The 22,197-nt window shown below is 37.2% G+C and overlaps 1 protein-coding gene across 1 annotated transcript in view; it reads right to left on the bottom strand.

Annotated features, from left to right (window-relative positions):
• LOC122418803 (low affinity immunoglobulin epsilon Fc receptor-like) overlaps positions 1–21,833 on the bottom strand; it is a 54,726-nt gene extending 32,893 nt beyond the window's left edge. The window contains exons 1-2 of the mRNA XM_043432926.1: positions 21,740–21,833; positions 20,647–20,760 (exon numbers count right to left, since the gene is read on the bottom strand). Of these exons, the coding sequence (XP_043288861.1) occupies positions 20,647–20,760; positions 21,740–21,833 (208 nt within the window). The remainder of the gene's footprint in view (positions 1–20,646; positions 20,761–21,739) is intronic.
• Between the last annotated feature and the right edge of the window lie 364 nt (positions 21,834–22,197).

A 22,197-nucleotide genomic window follows, 5' to 3' on the forward strand; every position in this document is an offset into this window, starting at 1 on the left:
TGGGCTCGGGCGAGTTGGGTTTTGCAGAGGGAAGAATGTGCTGGAACGATCAGACATTGCTGAGGTTATTATGAGGCGTAGTACGAGTGGAACTCAGCTGTCCAAACATTATATTTCATTCTGTATTCTATAAAAGAAAAAAGGGGGACACACGAAGCGAGAAAACTCGTTTCGAGCGGTAGGAAGGTGGCGAAACGCGGTTGGACGTTCTACGCATCCTACAGCCAACTATTTGGTATCGCGAGATCTGCCTTGAGCGTGAATTGCGTTGCATTTCGATGGTATGCCACGAGCGCAACTAAACAGACTCCTCGAATCGTCTGACTATACACGGTGAATCCGCTCTCACTCGATCGCTACGTGCTTCGGACATGGATCTTTTTTATCCCCATTTTCCCGAAGCTCTTTGCGATGCCTCGCTATTTCCAACCACTCCTAGTCCAACGAATTATCCCCGAAAGGAAATTCAATACGGTAAATAAAATTCACGATCGATCCTCATTCTTTTAACACTCCTTTATGCAACGAACATTGTAATTTCGTTTCCATCAACTGAATAAATAATCCCCCTTCCCCTTTGGTTACGTATTAACTCAACATTTTCCATCGCAAATGCATCCTTTTCGCAAACTATTCCAATAAATATATTCATAAGATTATTCAAATGTAATTACTGGTTTTTCCGAATAATTAAGTTCAAACAATGTGAAGAAGTGGTCAAGCAGAATAGTGAGCGCACATTTAATATTCATGTGCTGAGGATACCGTCACTTCTTCTGACGCTAAAGTACCCACAGCTCGCACTGTCAAAGGCTAATTTACTTTTTCCCTTTTACGAATGGATACATTTGATTTGTTCTACCAGCACCATCATTGTGACACAGTTTCATCGATTTTCTAAGTATTTCGAATGCTTCACGTGTCACAAATATATTTTTATTACAACAAAAGTGGATTGAGAATGCATTTTAAAATTCCACAACAAGAATTGTGATTATTCGGGGCTCCGACCTGAATATCCCATGCAATAATAACCAAGCAATAATAGCCTAGTTATTTTATCCCATATGTGAAAATATTCCATGCACTAAATATCATGATGTACGAGGTGTATTTTTGTGCATGATTATTGTGAATGATTTTTATAAATTATGGATTATTATGAATCACTCACAGAAATAAAAGCGGAGCAAATTGTTCGTGGAGATGATCGTAGTGCAAAAAAAATGCCGGGATCAATACAAGAGAATTGTAAATATTTTTGTGATCTATCTTCTACTGCCGATTATTTGCGTGGAATTGCGCACAACTTAAGAATGCAATGATTTTTTTTTGTTTCCGATCGAAAAACAATATTTTGGGGCATAACGTCACAAATGCTTGTGTTTAAATGTACAATATTATCTGTATCACATGAATACATGATCATATGTTTGTTCGGATGTTTTTTGGGTTATTATTCTGGGGCTATATTGGCCTAGGGCGGCATTGGACTAAGATTTCTATGGGAAATCTCAGATTCGATTGTACGAAGTTGTTCAGTTTTTTAAACTCAATCGATTTAGTCTCCGTAATTAGGGTCTTCCAACGATTACCAGAGAACGATCTGTATAATTGCTCACCAACAATATCGCTGCGACGTCAAACCGATTAGGAGATCGATGGATTCTCCTTGTCGAGCGAACGGGGAGCGTCGGCCGAGTCTCACCATAAAAATACGAGTTACTGTCAAGTTTTTTAGCGCACCAGCTCGCAAACGCGGTGACAGATATCGATGATTTGGGAAAAAACTTCTCGTCGGCTTTGGTTATTCAACGAGAAAATTGTTCAACCTTCGAAGCGATGAGTTTTTGAATGAATACTAAGAAAAGCAGCAGACGACGGTCAATTTACTGGTCCCGAGGCTCTATCGAGTCCTCTGGCAACAAAAATCAACTTCTTTTTTCCAGGAGTACATCCAAGACTGATTTTACGACAACGAAACTCTTGACACTCAGGAAAAGTGCGATTTAAGGTTGACCTATCGCAGCAGCTAGTCAAGAGACACATTATTATTTTGAAAACTTTAAATTAGCGATGATGGACTTATCTGATTGTTTTATTATTATTTTATTAGTATTACGAAAGTCCGTGATTTTTTAAGTGTGTGTCGTGATGATTTATGGAACATAATTTATTATCGAGTTTTTTAATGTCATTCTGATTCCACTCAAATCGTCCAATCAGCCATTCGGCTTGACCAGAAAAATTTTCTTCAAACAATTTATTTTTCCTAGCATTTTGTTTCTCGGATAAGAACCCTCAATACCACTATTCAATGAGAGCACTTTGACAGTTCACATACTCGAATCCGTTCGGTGTTATTCGAGGTTATGCAGCATTGCCATCTCTACGCAGCCAGAGCGGTAGTAGCAGAAGACGACGACACACCACGTAATTACGCGACTAAATCGAAGATTTTTATTTCAATTGTTCAACAAGCCTCTTTTTTTTCAAAAATGATCCTTATCATTTTTCTAACATTTGAGAATTATTTTTAAAAACATATCTAATCGGGAGAATTATTTATTCATGGCTCAAATCGCAGTTGGAGCGCAGTCTCCACAAGCTGTTGGTTAAATTTCTAAATTTTATCGATTATTTATCGTTACAACTAGTCGATAATGCGCCCAAAAATTTTGCAGGCGTTTTCCTGTGCACTTGAACTATCAAATAAAAAATATCGCGTTTGTATCTAATAGTGAAGTTTGCGATAGGCCAACCTTAAAATGAAAAAAAATGGGCGGTACCAACTCCATTCTGAAATGAACAAATCACGATCTGCGTTCGTTCACTTCGTACCGGATAATTCAACGGAAAATTTATCAACGATCTATAAAGAACGAAATTTGAAACATGAAAATTCATAATTATTTGGAGCCCACTTCGGTGCGACATAAAATCGCAAAAATAAGGAGAAAGCAGGTTTCAACGCTTCGCAACACACTCGCAGAGCGGTCTGCCTATACACAGCATGTTTCTACTACGTCAGAATCGCGTTCCAAGCATCCGTGATGTTGTTGTCAGTGCGATTGGAATTCATTCGCAAACTTCAGAGTGCATGTTTCCTCGTAAACACATTCAGCTATTCGCATTATTCTGCGACTTCAAATTCCCCCGGGTATTATATTGTACAACTCGAAAATATGCGGCACAAACCAGAAGCAAATTGGAGTTGGTCGTGCTTCACAAATTGCATTCGCCTTCGTTCTGTAACTCATCTCTCAACGGTCGAAAGCACCAACACGAATCCATGACAAGAGTGATCGGATGGAGAAACGTTTCATAAAATCCTGAAAAGTGTATCGCATAATCAATGCCAACTAATTGGACAAACCGTCCTTCATTTACGTAATTAATCAACTCATTTTGATTGCATCGATCCTTAACGTTTGTTCAACATGAATTGGTGAATAGCCACTGGAAAATTGCCTTCAATGTTCACTAAACGAGCGGATAATCCAATTAGTCATTAAACGTATTCCTCAAAGCTCTCGTTGGTATTATTGAAAACTTTGTGGTAAGCGATGGTTTAATCGAAAGAAATAAATTCCTAATTGAGTATATGTAATCGCGCTAAATCTCCAAGTGAATTAACAACGAGGATAAATTTTATTTCTATGCTAAACATTGTACGGATTACCACGTGACTGATCGAGTTCCAGATCTCAAAAAAACGGAGCGCAGTTTTCTAAATTTATGGCAAAATTCTTTGATTTCGTTGCGAAATATTTTGACGACTATGGTTCGTCGTGGTTTCGAATTTGCAGCCGGGCTGTTTGAAGTGGTATTGAAAATGAAGGAAACTCGACACAGAGTCTGGTTAAATCAATATTCCATGTTTCGTGTTTTCGAGTTAAACTTCAACCCACATTTTTTCCGATCGTGTGTCGTATCTGTCTTCCTTTTTTTTCTCCAATTAGAAATATGTTCTCTCGTTTTTTCCTGACTTCGAGGATTCAGCACAAATGATATTTCCTAATTGGTAAATCTTTTTCAGACCTTTTTTATCCCCAGGCATCGACAAGCGTGCTTAATTGGAAGACCCCAAAGGGCTAGAACAGAATTCGAACCTTCGTCCTCTTCATCCTTCCCCATTTACCTTTCGGAAATCCATCCCGTGGAAAATTGAAAAAAGACCGTAGACCCTCGTGTAAACGTCAAATCTAACGATCAGAACAAACCAATTAATGTTTCCGATGGCGGGGCATCGTTTCTTGTAGCACCTTCGGCAATTGGCACTTAACCAACTTCTGTCAAAGATTCATTCCGTCTGTCATTCTGTTCGAGCTCACTGTTTTATTTCCTACATTCTACGAGCACAGAAAATCGCAAATTTATTGAATATTAATATTATAAAATTCAATCAACATTTCAATTTCGTCAACGATCAGTTTTTGGAAACCCAGCGAATGAAAATACAAAATCACGAATTTACTTGCATTTCCGATCAACTAAAAGTTGATTTCTCGACTGTAGAAGTTTTTTTCATCAATAACAGCAACACATAAAAGTCGTTTTATCGGCGATCCAACTGTTCCATGAAAGCCTGAAACGCTTTGGCAGTATACCAACCAGAAAGTACGTAACAATAGTCAGACAAATAATAAGCTTTCGTGATAATATTGGAGCGTCTCGTATATTTCAATTCATGGTACATTGAGCCCAGTCATCGTCTTGTAATTGTCCATTGCTGCATCGTTATCTCCCCCAGGTTAAGATGCAAGCTCCCAAGGTTATTCGAATGGGGAATACGGAGGATTATTTTTTCGCAATGTACATGTAATCACCAGATGCATTGTTGCGGCGTTTTCAGGGGGTTCTACTATCTCTATTTTTTCCTGGCGAGGCTCCAAGCCTCGCGATAAAAAGCGGTATTTCTGAGATAAATCTGAAACATTGTTACACGTGGTACGTACGAAGCTGAGAGCTTCGTAGTCGACCCAACGACGGAGGGACGAAATTTTTCCGATTGCATTATAAAATATCTTACTTTTCGACACATTCGTTAACTCTTTTCCTTTGGGAATTAATTCATTTGTAGTTTAACAAATCGGTTGCCAGCCTGACGATCTTTGTGCCCGGGAACGAGCGGCGCCGATTTTTTCCCTCGGTGCAAAGCATCCCATTTTAACAAAGGGAATGCGATACGCGAAGTGAACACGTGTTGAAGAAACACAAGAATAAACATAAAAAGATTTCCAGGAAGATGAAAAAGCAAAGCGTATTTCACGATCGTCGCTGCCATAGTACAGAGCTCCGAACAGCTCAAACCTTCAATGGATCCGCCAGGAATTATACGGGATTTCAGATCCAATATCCGGTGGATCCGCTCCCACACTCGTGCTTAAAACTTCTCTGAAAATTTTTGTACCGATTTCCAACTGGATTCTAGCTTCGCTAAGGATATCCCATACCGTTTTACACTCGCAGTCCCGAAATATTGTGTTTTCAGGTTGATATCGACGAAAACAGAATAACGTGAAACCAAGCAACCCCAAAAATCGAAATATTTCCATCGAAAATGGTCCCGATTATTCGTTATTATGTCACATAATTTTTCTTTGTTTTTGACCACTTTTTAGAATATTATGACTGTTCATGGAGGAAAAAAAATTGAAAAAAACACAAGTAGACTTTGGAAGTCGTTTCCTGAAAATCAGAAAATGTCAAGAAACCTGTCAACGGATTTACAAAAACGAATTTCGCAACCTGCGTGTATAACGTAATTATACGAGCAGATCAAATAAGTCTTAGGAGCTAATTCGTGAAAATGAATTGCGGAGTTTTCGAGAAGTTTGATCTCGTCTGAACGGAGCGAAGGTTTCGGAACAGTAATCGATAAGGAACGAGGAAAAAACAGATTGGTGTCACCGCCGGGGTTAATTCTTGGCGTCAACCGCACGCACATCGATTCTTGGAAAAAGAAGGAACGAATTCGTCATCACTTTCACCGTAATTACCTTATTTTTTGCTTGTGACAACGATAAAAGTAGCAAAGCTTAAAATAAGTCGGTCGTGTCCATGGTACCGTGAGCGACGAATGGCAGAGCACCTGAGTTGAGAGTTCTGTCACGGGAAAATCTGAAAAAGCTTTCGAAGACTGGTCGCGACAATTAAGTTATAAAAATAAGGATTGCACGAGGCAAGCGAGCGGGGAAAGGAAGCTTAATCGTCGGCATCTGTCACGAGTTCCTTCCAAGAAAAAGGTTACAACGAAAAAAGGTAGAAAAGGGTGCGGTAGGAACGGAGGAGAGATTTCGACTGACAAAAAAATCTTTCGCAGCTCGACAGTGTTCGAGAAATGGAATATGCGCAATTACCGAGGAGCATTTTTCTCCGCACTTTTCACTTACTTCTCCATCGCTATTATTCACCTCCGGTATTTAAACGACCCCTGCGAGACGGGAATGGGGAGCTGTGTCGAGGTACAGACTTGCTCGACACTCGTTGACTGACAGGAGACTAAAAACGCTAAAGTTCTCGGGGCTTTTATACTGGCAAAAAGTACAGAGTGATTGCACCAAGAAATGCTGGCTGTAGTTGAAACTCTGAATATTGGATATGACGAATCGTTGGTGCACTTGCTCCATTTTTCCAAGTTTTTAATATCTAATTGGTGGATTTTTTTCTATATATATTTCCCTACTTTTCCCACTAATATTTGAGCTCGAATAATTTTTTTTATTGGAGCAGTAGAGCGAAGACTGTGAAGTTTCAAAAAAACTGTGTTCGTTAGGAAGAATTTTGTGGTTTACGTCGAAAAAAAGGAAACTAACGATGAAATATTTCAGTACAATGTTTAATTGGCATAATAATTGATATTCGTTGATCACAGAGGTAAAGATAATCTGAAATGCAAATAAGTCGATAGAATATTAATGTCATAACCATTATTTCATGTAGCTTGATATCGAAGAAGAAAAAATGAATTCGAATTTCGCACGTTCACACCTCTTGTTCAGTTATATAGCAGACAATCGTGCGCATAACGCGGAATGATTTTTTCCATTTGGATGAACGCATGAAGAAATAGCGGGGAGAGGATTGAATTAATTACGAATTAACATACAATAAGTCATACAAATTGCTGAATCGTGATCGATGCGATATGAATTGCACAGAAATTCACAGCGATGCATCAAGACATTTCAGAAACAATGTTATCACACACGATCTCGTGCGAAGGAATCTCATCGCAATTGTATCAGAATTTTATCGTGAATTTGATCGCGATTCCATGAAATGGAACATGTCAGCTTGTAAACCATAAACGAAGAATTTAAATGAAAAATAAAAAACAATAATTTCGATAGAATTTCAATTTGGCTTTGCCCAGAAACAACTGAAAATCAGTAAAAAAGTAATAAAGATTCGATAAGGTTTCAAAACATTCCACAATCATCGTCACTGATTCAACCTAAAAAACTCTACCATTCTAAATATTTCTTTTCCAAAATTATTATTACGGATTTGACACTTTTGTAACTCTTTATTTTAAGGAGGGTGGCTACATTCGTCAAAATGATAAGAAATTGATCGAATTTGGTGATAATGTTCTTCAACATCAAGTGCGAAAACACAAAGTTTTTCAAAATTTTCTTCTACTTAGTTATCGAGTAATTACGCATTAAAGCAGATTTCTCATGCCCGGAATGTGTACCTATATATATGGAAACGCTATGCTTATACACGTGAACTTTAGTGATCGATAACAGTACAGAAGAAAAATCTTAAAAAAAAATTTTTATTAAATTCTTATCATTTTGAAAGTTTTAATTTATTCAACATGGTTTAGCTTGGCAGCATTGTATCGTCGCTATCCACCCTTCTTAATTTTACTGCTATTGCCCATATAAGCATAGCCACAAATGTTTTCAGTCACTTCAAATATTTATATTGCAAAGTATGCTCGAGCAACCCTGAAAAAAACAGTATTTATGGTAAAATGTCACTCGTATTCGGTGTATATTCGTGTATTTATTATAGAATTTACTATGCTGAAAGTCAAAATTTGTCATTTACAATGCATTACCAGTAATCAGTAAGTGCTAGTCTGACACGATTTGCTATCCACACAAAGCTGTTTAGAATTCAAGGGACGAAAAACTGAAAGATTTAAAAAATACTATGCTGTTTGTAATTGGTGCTTAAATAATTTGAAAATTTTTGAAAAATAATATATTCCTAACTATACAAAACGAATACGTTTTCTCCGTGTACGTCAAATGTACGAGCAAACTGTATTAGTAAATATTTCACAACTCCCAGACGAAAATTGCCAATCGTTTTTTCCTAACTTTTACGTGGACAATATCGAAAACAATGGAATAGTGCAGAGCAATTCCGCACTAAAATCACCGATGCAAACAGCACTCGATACGGCCTCGCACACTCGATACTGGAAATGGCTGTAGCTGTTGTGGAATCTATAACTTTTGATATGTACAATGACAGGTGTTTTTTCGACCCCCACGTACGAGAGATACATTGCTTCGTATCAGTCTGACACGACGTCAAAATATGCATGGTAACATGTTCACGTAGGATTCGTGCAGCGATTTCAAAATTCTTTTATTTTGTTAAAAAATGTGTTGAAAAAATATAGAAAGTTCTTGAATGGTGCAAGCTCCACTTTTTGTACGCAGCTTGAACCCTCCCAGAAATTAGAAAATCCATTTCAATATTTTCAAATGAGAATGCAATTAAGGAGGGTGGCTACGTTCGTCAAATTGATAAGAAATTGATCAAATTTGGTGATAATGTTCTTCAACATCAAGTGCGAAGACACAATTTTTTTCAAAATTTTCTTCTGCTTAGTTATCGAGTAATTACGCATTAAAGCAGATTTCTTATGCCCGGAATGTATACCTATATATATGGAAACGCTATGCTTATACACATGAACTTTAGTGATCAATTACTCGATAACTGTACAGAAGAAAAATCTTAAAAAATTTGTATTGTCAAATTTAACTCTAAAGAATATGTTCACCAAATTTTATTAAATTCTTATCTTATTTTGAAATTTTTAATGTATTTTACATGGTTTAGCATGGCAACATTGTATCGTCCCTAGCCACCCTCCTTAAAGGGATTAAAAATCTGTTCAAAGACCTGCACTTTCATACAGAAAAATAAATTCCAAGTTGATTACAAGAATCACTCTCGGACGGTGCATTCAGGATTTCGCAATTTTTATGAATATTTTTACGAAAAAAAATAATATTCTAACATTTTCGTTCCCCACTCTTCATGGAAGAGAGTTTTTGATTTCTTCATTGAAGAAAAAAACGTTCAGAATCTCTCAGTCGCCGCAGAACTCTAGCGGTGTCAGTTTCCGATAAAAAGTTTATCAAAAATCTGTGAAATTGTTTTTGTAATAAAACTCGTCGAGGAAATGGCAGCTTTTCATGAAAAAATATGAATAAAATCGAAGAGGATGAAGACTAAAAAAAATAGTATGTTGAAAATGGAATAACCAATAGAATGAAATTTTTGAAAATCTATAAATTATTTTCAAGTGAAAAAATATTTCAAAACGAGAATTTCGACCTCTGATCTATTCGACGTACTCGATTTTCCAAAGCGTAACAGATAAGTCACAGAAAAAAATGGACCCTGTCGAAAACTTTGACCTGATGAATAATTTGAGATAATAATTTCTGAAAAAAATAGACGAGTTCTTCCCCATTGGGTCGAAAAAAGAAAAAGAACGAATAAAAATAAAATACGTAAAGTTTAAGCCGAACTGACGTAAAATCTCCGGTGAACATCGATATCAACAGCAGAAAATTGAACTCATCTTTGGGGAATTAATTAACAAATTGCCTACAATGCGAAAAAAAAAAATTTATCCATTAAATCCTAACACGCCCGAAGAAGATTTAATCGATACCACCAATTAATATGCCAATCATATTGAGCGCGGTTCATTAAAAAAACACTTTCGAATAAGATTTGAGGTATTCCATGAACTGGTTTATGTTGACTGCTGAAAATGAATTTTCTTAAGGCCCGAAGGATCGTATTTTATGGGTGTCTAAATTGGATGGATTTATACTTCCTAAATGAAGAAATAATCACTCTAAATTAATGTCAGAGTTATTTATTCAAAATTGTAAATAATTTTTCCAACTCATTTTTTGGCTAATGAAATAACAAGCCATTAATTAAACGGGGATTCAACACTGACTGAACCCAAAATTTTATTCGGCTCAGGCTAAAATACCATAGTTTTTTATGTAAAAAATCGCTTTAGAGAGCGCAAAGGTAAATGGATCAAAAAGTATTAATAAAAAGACAGAAGGCTATGACAGGGATGGGCCAAGCCAAGAAGAAACAAAATGCTGAAATAAGCAAATACGAGGTTATACGAGTGCTTATTACCAATTTTGTTTAATCTTTAACGTGATATATTTTTATCACTGGAAGGGCAATCGTCTCGAATTTTTTCCCAAACCTTTTCATGAACTTCGAAAGAAGCGTTCATTCATTAAATGGAAAAAATAAACGTTTTTTTACACATAGTTTCTATGACCCTGTGTATTTTTTTTTCATATTTAAGCACGTTTATTTCAATAACCAATAAGACGAACCCTTTAAAATTTGATGATACGCGTGTCAGTCGATTATGCATTTAAATTCTGTGTAAATTTTAAGACTTTTTTAAGAAAATCATTTCGTGCATGAACTACCTTAACAAACTTACATGTGGAACTTGCTTATTCCTAAAAAAAAAATTATGTGTTAATTTTCAGTGCTCGATTATTTATTGACTTTGGCTATTTCTGAACGTTTCAATTCATTTTTCAGATCATTCCATTTGAAAATTCTTTGTAGATTTTGACATCATCAGTTTCCACTCATGCATTTAGGCCAGCAATACATTAAATGAAACATTGCTTTTAATCGGATTGGAAGTACTTCGACGATGGAACGCGTTTCAAAGTAATATACGAGATTTTACTTTTATAACGTCCATCGATTTTACCGTGTTGCAAATGAGCGAGCGGATTTTCAATCGTATTACATGATAATGGAGGCGTGATTGCAAGAGTATATACAGCACGTCATTCGTCCCCCGCGATTGCAAACAAGAACGAAAATTTGTTGAGGGATGGATTTCTGTAGCGGCGGCGGCTAAAGTTTATACGTATCCCAGCCCAGGGGCGATGGAAGCCCTAGATCCGAATTACGCGCTTCGTTAATTCAATTATAATATATACATATACAGCTAGCTCGACCTGAGCTACAATCATTTTCGAGCTCCTGCCTCTCGATTAGTCTCCTGAATACAGGCTGATGATATAATAAATATGTTTGACCTCCACTTACCCAGAAAACCTTTTCGTTTTCCTGACAGACAAACTCTCCTTTAAGTTATTTTATGTTTACTTTTTCCACTTGATAATGTTGAATCGAATTTCAACTGAGCCAGAGAAAATCAATATTTATTGTTGATACCAAATTTGGTAAACATTTAGAATACTTATTTTTGCTAAAAATGATCCTAAAATTTTTTTTTAGCATTATTATGAATTGAAAATTATATGGGGGTTTCATTTTAGGGAGAGGGAAGGTACAAAAACCAAAAAAAAATAAAATTTTGAAAAAATTCAAATGAAATTTCAGTTTCTTCACTATTGTCATCAATGAAATATGATCCTAACATTTTTGGCAACATGTAATATTGATAAAAAATTATATTGCGATTAATTTTAAGAATGGGGAAGGTAAAAAAAATACTTATGCTTCCGTATTCCGTGTGTTTATTTTCATAGCTACCCCTTTCTGGGTTTTCAGATTTAAAAAGAAAATTTTTAATAAAATTTTTACCTTCCCCCTCCCTACAATTAATCGCGGTATCATTTTTTATAAATTATGATGCTTAAAAAATAATTTGGTATGCTTTTTAACAGAAGTGAGTACTGTAAATATTTACTTCAAATTTATTTCAATATTTCAATAACTTTTAGATGCTTCTTGCTATCATTTTTATTTATTTTTATTCAAATTTGTAAGCGGATACTTTTTGCTCATACTTTTAAGGCGAAACGTTCTGCGTCGTAGTTCTTGATGATGCTCTTGAGTTATTTTCGTACGTGCCATGAGATTGAAATTTGAATAGGAACAAGAGTCAACAACTTAGGCTCCACACTCATTTTCTTCTACGCCATTCCCGGTAATAAATTGAAAATTTTCTAATTTCGTTTTAATTAATGAATTAAACCCGCAGTATTAACATTTCATAAATACTCGGTGTGCTGGTAATCCGATAAGAAATTAAATCACAGAATTTTTATTAGTTTTTTGAGGTTGTGACAAAATGAAATACTCTAAATTCGATTATCCCCGGCAGCGGAAAATACTCCAAAGAAATCATTCTTCTCGCTTCTGCAGAGAAACTCTGTAAGTAAAACAAACTTTTCTCCGAAAAAAGAAAAAATTACGAAAAAAACTTTAGGATGATCGTCAACGAGCAAATTTATTTGAATATTTAGTTACAGGCGAGTTTTTCGTAGTCGTTGTACAAAAAGCCACTTCTCTGAAATGTCACTGTGAAAAGATCTTGAGGAACAATTGAGAAAGGGCACTTTCCCGAGGGAATTTTCATCTAAAATGTAAATACCTTTTCGGAACGATCACCGCATTGATACGAACGTGCGGAAGTGCGAAAAAACGTGAAAAAACATCAAATAAAGAAACAATTTTGGAAAAAAATATTAATCTCGGAAGGAGTTGGGGTGGTGCTGTGGGAAGGAAAAATGAAGACGAAGTGACGGTGAAAAATGCGAAAAATAGAGGTTCTAAGAGCAAGTGCGATGGAAAGAAACGTGGAAGTTTCTAAACGAAGGAAAGAGAAGCCAACGTCTCGCTATACTTTCCCTTCAGACACCTCAGAGGTTTCGTTCCGCATTACAGCTCGTACAAATGTTTCTAACTGAAATCAGAGCTATTTCGAGAATCTTATTCTCCGGGAAAGCGTCCATGATATCTGTCGTTGTCCACTATTTATGGCCACTGTGGCTACACGTCGTAGTGCGTTGCAGTTTTCCATCAAACGGTTGAAATGCAGATAAAATTATTGGTTTTCAAAACAAAAAATATTTGTCGTGTCTTAAATTTTTTTGTGAATAAATTTCGATTTTTGTGAATAATTTCTCCGCTCTCCGGATCGAATTCCCATTTTGAAATCTGTACCCTCAAATCGGGGAAGTTCGTTTTGAAATTTTGTTGAGTCTACAGCAATCGTCAAGCGGAAATGGATTCCGCGAAACATTGTTAAGCTAGGATTAAGGCGAGTGCACAATTTCGACCAAAAGTATGAATTCCCCTGAAGTTTAGAAGCTTCGTAAAAAACTGAGACTTTGAATTCAGTAACGAAGCTCCGAATGTTCAGCTCGAATTCGCGTTTTCAAATATTCTTCACGACACTTTTTGGAGCCGGTTGCTCCTCTGAAGAGGACTGGTCGCTTCCCACGACTGGAATATTCGAACATTTTTTTGGAAACACAGAAGCAGCTTGACGAAAGCCGGTGTGATTCTGGGCTTTAAATCTTCAATTGAAGCGACTCTTGAGCGTCGCCTGTTGACTTTACACGGATGCGCATGTGCCTTTCCGACGAGATATTCGGCCGGCCACAGCTTCGTGTCAAACCTCGACAACGACGCTGCCAATGAGAGCAGCAAATTCGTAACTCCTAATCAGAAATCGCACGACCGTGAGAGCTTTCCTTTGGTATGCTTATTTTGCTCGACACTCCGGATGGAAAGATTTAGCGTCTCGTAAGAAAATTCGGCTGGCGTAAAATCGTGGCAGGTCGAGCATGTTGAGCCTTTCAATTTCGCGGTGGATTTCAGCTTCGAATCCACTCGACAATCTCTCTCTCTCTCTCTCTCTCTCTCGCCTTTCTGTACTTCTCGCTATCGAGGCCTCCCGGTTGTGGCTTCCGGCTCATTTTTCATCATCTCATCCGCTGTCCTTGAATCCACCGTAAACAGAAGAGAGGGAGAAAAAGAATGAGGAAGAGTTCGAGCCGCTTCGTCGTGTAAAAAGCCTTGCTCCACTGTGAAGCTCCGGATCCGCTCTCCGGAAGCTTTCGCATTTTCAAACTCGCAGTCCCTTCATCGTGTTTTCTCTTCGTATCGCTCTTATGATTCGTGCCTTTCGTACATCCGAGTTTCTCGTGATCTCTTGGATAATGGTGTAAGCCTTTGTAAGCTCGAAAACTTCTGTGCCGGTTATATTGGTGGTGAGATAGACACATGGTCGAAATTAACTTCTCTTTTGCCTTCCACTCTCTGCAGCATCCAAACCACTGAAAAATAAATCTACCCGAGCGACGTATAATATCGCAGCTCCCCTACATGCTCAAAGCTCTCTCGTGAATGAACCGACTTCGACCTCTCGTCGTGGCAAAGCTTCCGTATAATTTGACTCGGCTGGGAGAAGGATTTCGTTCCATCGGTTATACTGGCTTTTTTAAGGATAAACTGCGCTGCAACGACGCTTTTCTCTCATTTCACTCCTTCCTGATGCTCCATTCTTGAGCTAGCTTTTTTAAATCGTCGTTAGAATTTCAGTTTCTGTTCATTCGTTTTCTTTTTCGGGTGCATTCTGGTTCTTGGGAACGTCAATTTCGCGGGTTAGTATAAAAAGAGCGTTTTCGAACGTTTTTTTCAGTTACTTCCCATTTTAATTTTGGTCACGCTTTTTGTAAACGTGCCCGTGCAGCTCAGATCTTTCTACGGACTTACAACGTTTCATTATCGTATGAATTTTGACACGAAGAAAATCATGTAATTACGAGCAGCCGGAGAGAAAGAAAAATGGGACCGTTCCACGATGTTTTTTGGCAGGCGAGATATGAATTCATAAGTTGGGAGAATATTGCGCGTTTTTTTCTTATCGCATCGTTTTGGCTCTGCAGTTAGAAGAACACGGACCAACATACGATTATTATTTTCGTAAATATCGAGGGATTCGTTCCAAGCCATCCCATGGAATAAATCGCAAACGCTGCTTTGTCCGTCCGAGAACGAAAAAGGCAGCCCTCGCAAGAGGGTTGCCTATGACTCGAAGGAAACTCATATTGTACGGTGGTTGACACAAAAGGTTATATTTTATGGGTCGAAGCCTGGAGAGAAACGCGCTCTCATTCGCTGCTGCGAGAGATGATTTGAGACGTCAGTTGCGGAAGATATGCGAGTGCAGGGAACATTCTCGCTTATTGGCAAAAAGAGAGCCCACGCTTGCAATTAATTTCTTCCCTCGGCCGTGAACCCTCACGCAATATGGAATTTGTTTAGTCCGCAGGCTATTCCTTTCCTTTTCGATATAAATCAAACCGTGGAACGTTCAACTACCGTATCACCATCATCGAAAATCTTTCGTCCAATAACATGGAAGTGGAGGCAAACATTTTTGTACAGCAAGATTCTCACTGTTTTCTGTAAATATTAACCTAAATGCTCAAAGTTTTAACTCCACTTTCTTCACTTCAAAACTTTTGTCCCACAATCACGTTAAGGTTATCCCATCGCCAGGCTCAGTTGATAAGATTTAAAACAAATTGCTGCATGCTGTGCTTAAACTTTTAATAAAGGGCTGTGTAAAATTTCAGGGTCATTTATCGACCTTTCAGAGACATTAATTACTAAAATTGCGTCGTCTTCGTGAAGGAACTTCGAAATGGCGTAGAAAAACCTAACTTCCGGCTGCTATAAAAGAGTTTATTTGCATAGAAATCCATGAAATCCTGGAAATGAATTGCAATTCATATACTACAACACTTGTAGTAATTTAATACTCCCAAAAAAAGTTGCACTTATCGGTATATTTTTTAGGGAATATTAAGTTTAATTTGAACTTTCGGCATTGAATTTCCTACTACTGACTACAATAAAGAGACGCGACACCAAGGCTGCCAAGGCAGCAGCTGAGTGTAGTCCCAACCCCAATTTGACAGATCAACGGAAAAGAGGTTGAACACTCACGAGTGCTGGATTAGAAAAAGACGGAGAGAACCGGTGTTGCCAAACGTAAACCTAGGAATACTACGCGAATCGTTGGACTGATTTAAAAAAATTTTATAACTCAGTGCGAACATTCATTTGAAGGATTACACACGGAAAATTTGAGTTATTAGAAATAATTTTTTTCCATATGTTAATAATATTGATTACTGCAAGTCTCAAGTATTAGCAGGGATATAACTAGACTGAAGTGATAGGACGACCTTAAAATAACTTCGCTCCTTAGCAAAAAAATATTTCTTATTTTCATTCATTATTGGTATTTATTGCCATCTTTGTATTGATTATCGAAAAACAAATATTAATATATTCAGAAAATGTGTTCAGAAGTACTAATTACTGTGACGCAATCATTGTCACGTTTCTACTCATCCAATTAAGAATTTGGAATTACTCGAGCCAAGGAATTTTCCAGGGTGTGACCAACGCTCAAGGTCTCAGTAGCCTAATCGCTGGTGTGTTCAAGCATTTGTTTCCATCGAATTGAAACTAATCCAAAGCACAGCTGTGAATGGTCGATGGACATTAATCGCTAAATCGAAAATTCATCGAACTCCTTTACAGTGGTGAATCTCCCAATTTCTCCTCTTGATATCAGATTCTATGAGATTAATGGAAGAAGAAGAATCAATGATTTTACTCACTCATATTTTTGTCTCGATACTGAGGCAACACACCCACCGCTAGGTAAACCATTAATATCCACACAATTAGGCAGCACCTTTCCATGATTTATCTGAAAATAAATTAAATCTCAGTTCTGAATTGGTCCATAAAAACTGATAGATTCGTTCTGACTGATTTTCAATATTAATATATTTTGAGTCCTCATTCGTTTTCAGATTTATTAGATGAAAAATTATTTCAGTACTCAATTGAATATTCGAAGACACAATTTATCACACATGGAATATAGAACGATTGAGCACTAATTCAAACGTCTGGGAACTCGCGCAATCGGAAACTATTGGTGGACCAGATCATGGAAACCTGTGAATTACGATTGGCCACGCACCTTTTGATATCCCAATTAAAACGAGAACTAGCATTTACGACCCTTGCAGTTAGGGACCTAAACAATGATCAAAATGTGAAAATGCGTTCGGAACAGTGTCTGTTCTATCGCGTGGGATTTATCGTGGTCATTAGACACTTTTTGTTCGTCAATAAAATTCAATATTTCAAAAGATATCTGACATTTTTGGGTTTTTCGGGTCATCGAATTTTTTATCCTCACTCACTACTCATGAGGTGAAGAAATTTTATAATTATCCGATATTCAATGAAAGATTGCAAAAGTGCCGACGCACTTGTCCATGTGCCGAGAATTAATTTAAAGTAGTTCGGCCCTTCGATAAAGTACGGTGAAGGTCCACTTTTTTGTGGTAAATCATGGTTTAAGGTAGTCCCCTGATAACGATAAGCACAGTTCCGAGTCCTCTTACGAGGCAAAATTTTGCATTATTTCATTTACAATTTTGAGTTTTTAACACGGTACCCCAAGGCAAAACTCACGATAATATTAATTGTGAAAAAATTGTACGGCGTTCGAGCTCAAGAAAAGCTTATATCGTGAAGAAAATTTATCACAGATTCCGTTCCTTTAAAAAAAACATTACCTTACAGGGCTTTCAGGAAAGAAAACATGAGAAAACTTTAGTTTTTGACGTGCCGAACGCGGATGCCAGTCATTACTTTGAACCGCTGGTGACAGCTGATTGAACTTCGGGCAAATTCGGGAATCGCGGGAATTTCAAAAAATTTATTTTTGAGACTGATTCACGTGCTTTCATTCGTCTAGTAGCTTCGCTTTTTTTTTAATGAATTGACCATTCCTTTTTCTCGGTGGCAGTACACCGATATAAACTTTCTTTCGCACAATAAAAATGTTCCCTAAGTTATGTGTCACCGGTACCGACTCGATCATTAGCTAGTCAAGTTAGAGTATAAATTTTACGTTTTATGATATTTTTAAAGCATTTTATTACATTCTTATGACAAAAATATTCTCGATGTAAATGTTTATTAATTTTATGAATAATTTAGACTCAATCAACATAAAGTAGTTGCAAACGTGACTAGTCATAGAACGGCCGAACTGCTTTAATTTCCGACTCATCGATTGGTCAGCTCATCGGAGTTTGCCAAGGACATGAAATATCGATGGCCTTCAGGAGACTCGGTATTTTCAAAAGTCCTTATTTCCAAAAAAAAACAACTTTTATATTTTATAATTCAGTAATGTGAAAGGGTTTATTTTCTGAGGAGGATCCCTCGGGGCGACAAGATTCTCATCGTGTTTATACGACTGTTCACCAGGCTTATTTTTCTTTCGAACCAGCTCCCCGGCATCCCTCATCTCTTGAAGTTTGAGGTGAAGGATGCTCCGGGTCTCAGTAACAGGAAATAGTTCGAGTGAGCAAGAGGTTAGAGAAAAGCTCAGTCGGTCGCCCTCGCCCGTTCACGTATCTCGTTTCACGGTTAGACGCCTCCGGATACTCCCAGAGGACATCCAGCTCGTCCCGGCAAAGCTTCGGCCCCGAGCTTGTGATATGCTCGTCCGTAACGGACGAAAAAATCATTTCAAAAGCATTGAGATCGAAAATCAAGCAAATAGAAAATTTCGGACAAAAAACGTGAACGGAACGGAATTGAGTTACTCAGACATAACTTCCAAACCAGAGAAAATGTTCTCAAGTGGATTCGAAATTTTGTTTCAGCAGTATGAAAATAATTGTTTCATACTGCTGTAAAAAGTAAAAAAAATCACTTGTTTTCGGGAATGTTTTTATAGGCGGAAATAACTCACCATAGCGAACTTTTCCATAGAGTTTCAAGGATATTTCAAAAGTACAAAAACATTTTTCGAATGTGAGAATCATGGTTTATGCGCAAAGTCTAAAGAAGTTTCCCGGCTGTGTACAATGTGGAGATCGTAATTATTGTCCGCAACAAAAATTAAAATTTTTTTTTCCATTTTCATATATTTTTCTTCCATATGAACCTATAAAGCCCCAAAAGAATTGCAAAATTCTATATTTAGAGTACGTTGAAGTGACATTCTTCTTGTTTAGAAGGGTTTTTTTTTCAAACTCATTAAAAATATAAAATTCCACAATTTTTTCAGTTTTTCATAGATTCATATGGAAGCAAAATGAATGAAGATGAAAAAAAAAATCGAATTTTTGTTACAGACAATAATTACGCTCTCCACATTGTACGCAGCTGAGAAACTTCGACAATCAGACTTTGCTTATAAACCATCTACAAATTAGTATTTCTCACGCGAAAAAAATGTTTTTGTACTCGACGTATCCTTGAAATTATACCAAAAAGTTCGCCATGGTGAGTTATTTCCGTCTATCCAAAATCATTCCTGAAAATAATCGATTTTTGTGACTTTTAAAGCACAACCCCCCTTAATAATATCACTAGTCGTTGCAGTTATTTCTATTTCTTTGCTGAGACTGCGACTTCTCATTTTCGACCCTCGCTCTAGTTCACCATTAAAAAACGAATTTATGGTGTTCGATTAAATCGTGTGAACAATAATGCACAAGACGTTTGAGAGATTCTGTCGATATTTCAAAATCCGTCACACACACCATGCTCCATCGACGTTCTTTCAGTTGCGATAAGTGTTATTGGGCACTTGTGAAACGCTCGATAAACTATCAATACTAATCATGGGTCTGTAAGATCAATAGATTCTGAGAATACATGAGGTGCTTCGAACCACGATTGACTGTTCCTCGATGGAATGAAATTGCGGAGTAGCGTGTAGCGTGTAACGTCATTAGGCGTGGTAATATTGCCTTGTCCTCAGTATTGAGCAGAATGAAATCTCCCCCGAGATGATGTGGAGATAAAAACGATAAAAAATCAAAATTACGATTCAAACGAAAAATACTCTTTGATGAACGTGAAAAAAAAAATGTCTCAATCCTCCATGCAACAAAGATTCGCTGGAGCGATTCAAAACAATTTTCGTTTGAAAAGAATACTCGGAAAAATGAGTGCGGTAGTGCAGCAGGTTCGGAATCAAAGAAAATCGAAGACGCGGCTGAGCGCATTAGGAAAATAGCAAATTTCAAGATCCGTCATCCTCGCATGCGATTGAACATGATTCAGCAGAAATCGGGCTTTCTGCTACTCGAAAGGTTGAAGTTAATAGCGGAAAGGCTGGCGAGCTTACAAGGTTCATCCAATCCATGCGCCATTCTTTTTTCCAGTAAGAAAAAGCTTTCGGGGAAAAGAAGATCCCCGTATGACGTAAAGGATTTGCTTAACTTTGTCGTGAAGGTGGTCCGGGGAGTCATTCGAATTCTAGCAGTTTTATCTTACTTTAAGCTGGTGGATTTCGAGCTCAAATCATGGGGGGATTTCTTGCGGAGACGGACGGATAGAAACGAAGAAATGACAGAGCTAAGCTGACAACGAAGCTGCGCGAAGGAAAACAAAGTCTGTGACCAGGATGTGATGGATAATGGACAGTCTGGCTTATTTATCTCCATTCTCTCTCTCTCTCTCTCTCTCTTCCTCTCGCTTGTTTCCACTTCTTCTTTCCACCTTTTTTATGCTTCTTCTTTACTCGAGATTCCTTATTTCTTGCGATCCTGCCACGATGTCGTGGTAATGTCCACCATTCGTCAGCTGCGTCAGGTCCTTCTCTGCCAAGCTCTTCTTCAAATCCTCAGAACCACAATTTACACCTCCTCGTACTTTGCACTCGCACCCGGAGGTTCGAACAAGGGTCGCTAAGATGAATAGTTCCTTGCAGATCGCGAAGGTGTTATTTGAAAACGAGTGAAGCGTATTCATTGTGCAAAAACGCAGCCAGGACATGGCTCCCCTCGAAACCTCATTTTTAACCCTAAAGAAGAACTCGTTGCAGTCGCATTTTGAGGAAAAACGTGAATGTCAAATAAACATTTGTTAGGGACTGGGCCACTTTGGATCAATAAGAAGTCCAAGAATTTTCGAGAAAGTTCCAAGACAAACTACAGAAAAATTGATTTAAATCTTCTGCACTTCATATAATACCAAGAAATCACAGAAAATATTATTTTTATAGTGACTCACAACGTTATGGCGACTGCACAGCGATTCGAGGAACCAATTTTTATTTTAATTACTCATATTAATTACAGAAATGCGCAGGATTTTTTGATAACAAGTTTCCTGTAATTTTCTCAAATTACGAGAAAATTAGAAATTTTAATAGAAAATTATTGTATTAATTTCATAAATTATATAATTAAAAATTATACTTGAAATTAATTAAAAAAAATTTACTATTGAATTAAAATTAAAAACAAATGAATAATTAAAATTATAAAAATTGTAAAAACAACTATTATTTTTTATTTTTTATTTTCAATATTTAATTTATGAAAAATGAATATTTTTAATGAACTACTCAAATATTTTTATTTGATATTTGATTATAAATAATTCATATTTTGTTAGCCGTTTAAAAATTTCCCAAAACTGAAAAAAAAACAATCCCAAAAAAAATGGTCCACGAATGTAAATGGAGCACTTCATCCGTACCACTAATAAATTATTGGATTACCTTGGATTCTGAATGTCTCGAAGAAAACTTTCTAAACTTGCAAGTTCTACAATTTTCATTAATGCGTTCATCTGATAATGCTATCACCGTGCTTCCTTGATTCACAACTTTCTCTGATGGATACCCAAGCATATTTGACGAGAATGAAGGGCAAAGCACTCCACACGACGTATGAACCCATTGAACACTGACGAGACAAGTAGCCTAAAAGAAACTTGACTGAGTTTACCAAAAAATCGATATTCTTAAACAAAACGAGCATCAGAACGTATAAGAGGGAGTTGGAACTGAGAATTTCATTGGGCAAAACGCCGGAGAATCTGCACCGTGTGCAACGCCGTACAGAAATTCCTATTGTTTCTGTCACGCTTCGAGGCAGAAAATACGACTTTTGTCCGTTGAATCTGTCTCGACTCACAAGATTTATCTTATTTTACACCCGCTGCAGCGACTATCAACCTCTTTGCTCATCAACAATTCTCGCGAATGGGAAAAGATTGAAGATTTTCGGAAAACGACGTCGAAGAATCGACTTAAAGAGAAGG

The sequence above is a fragment of the Venturia canescens genome, chromosome 1 (assembly GCF_019457755.1).
Source record: "Venturia canescens isolate UGA chromosome 1, ASM1945775v1, whole genome shotgun sequence".
NCBI lineage: Eukaryota > Metazoa > Arthropoda > Insecta > Hymenoptera > Ichneumonidae > Venturia > Venturia canescens.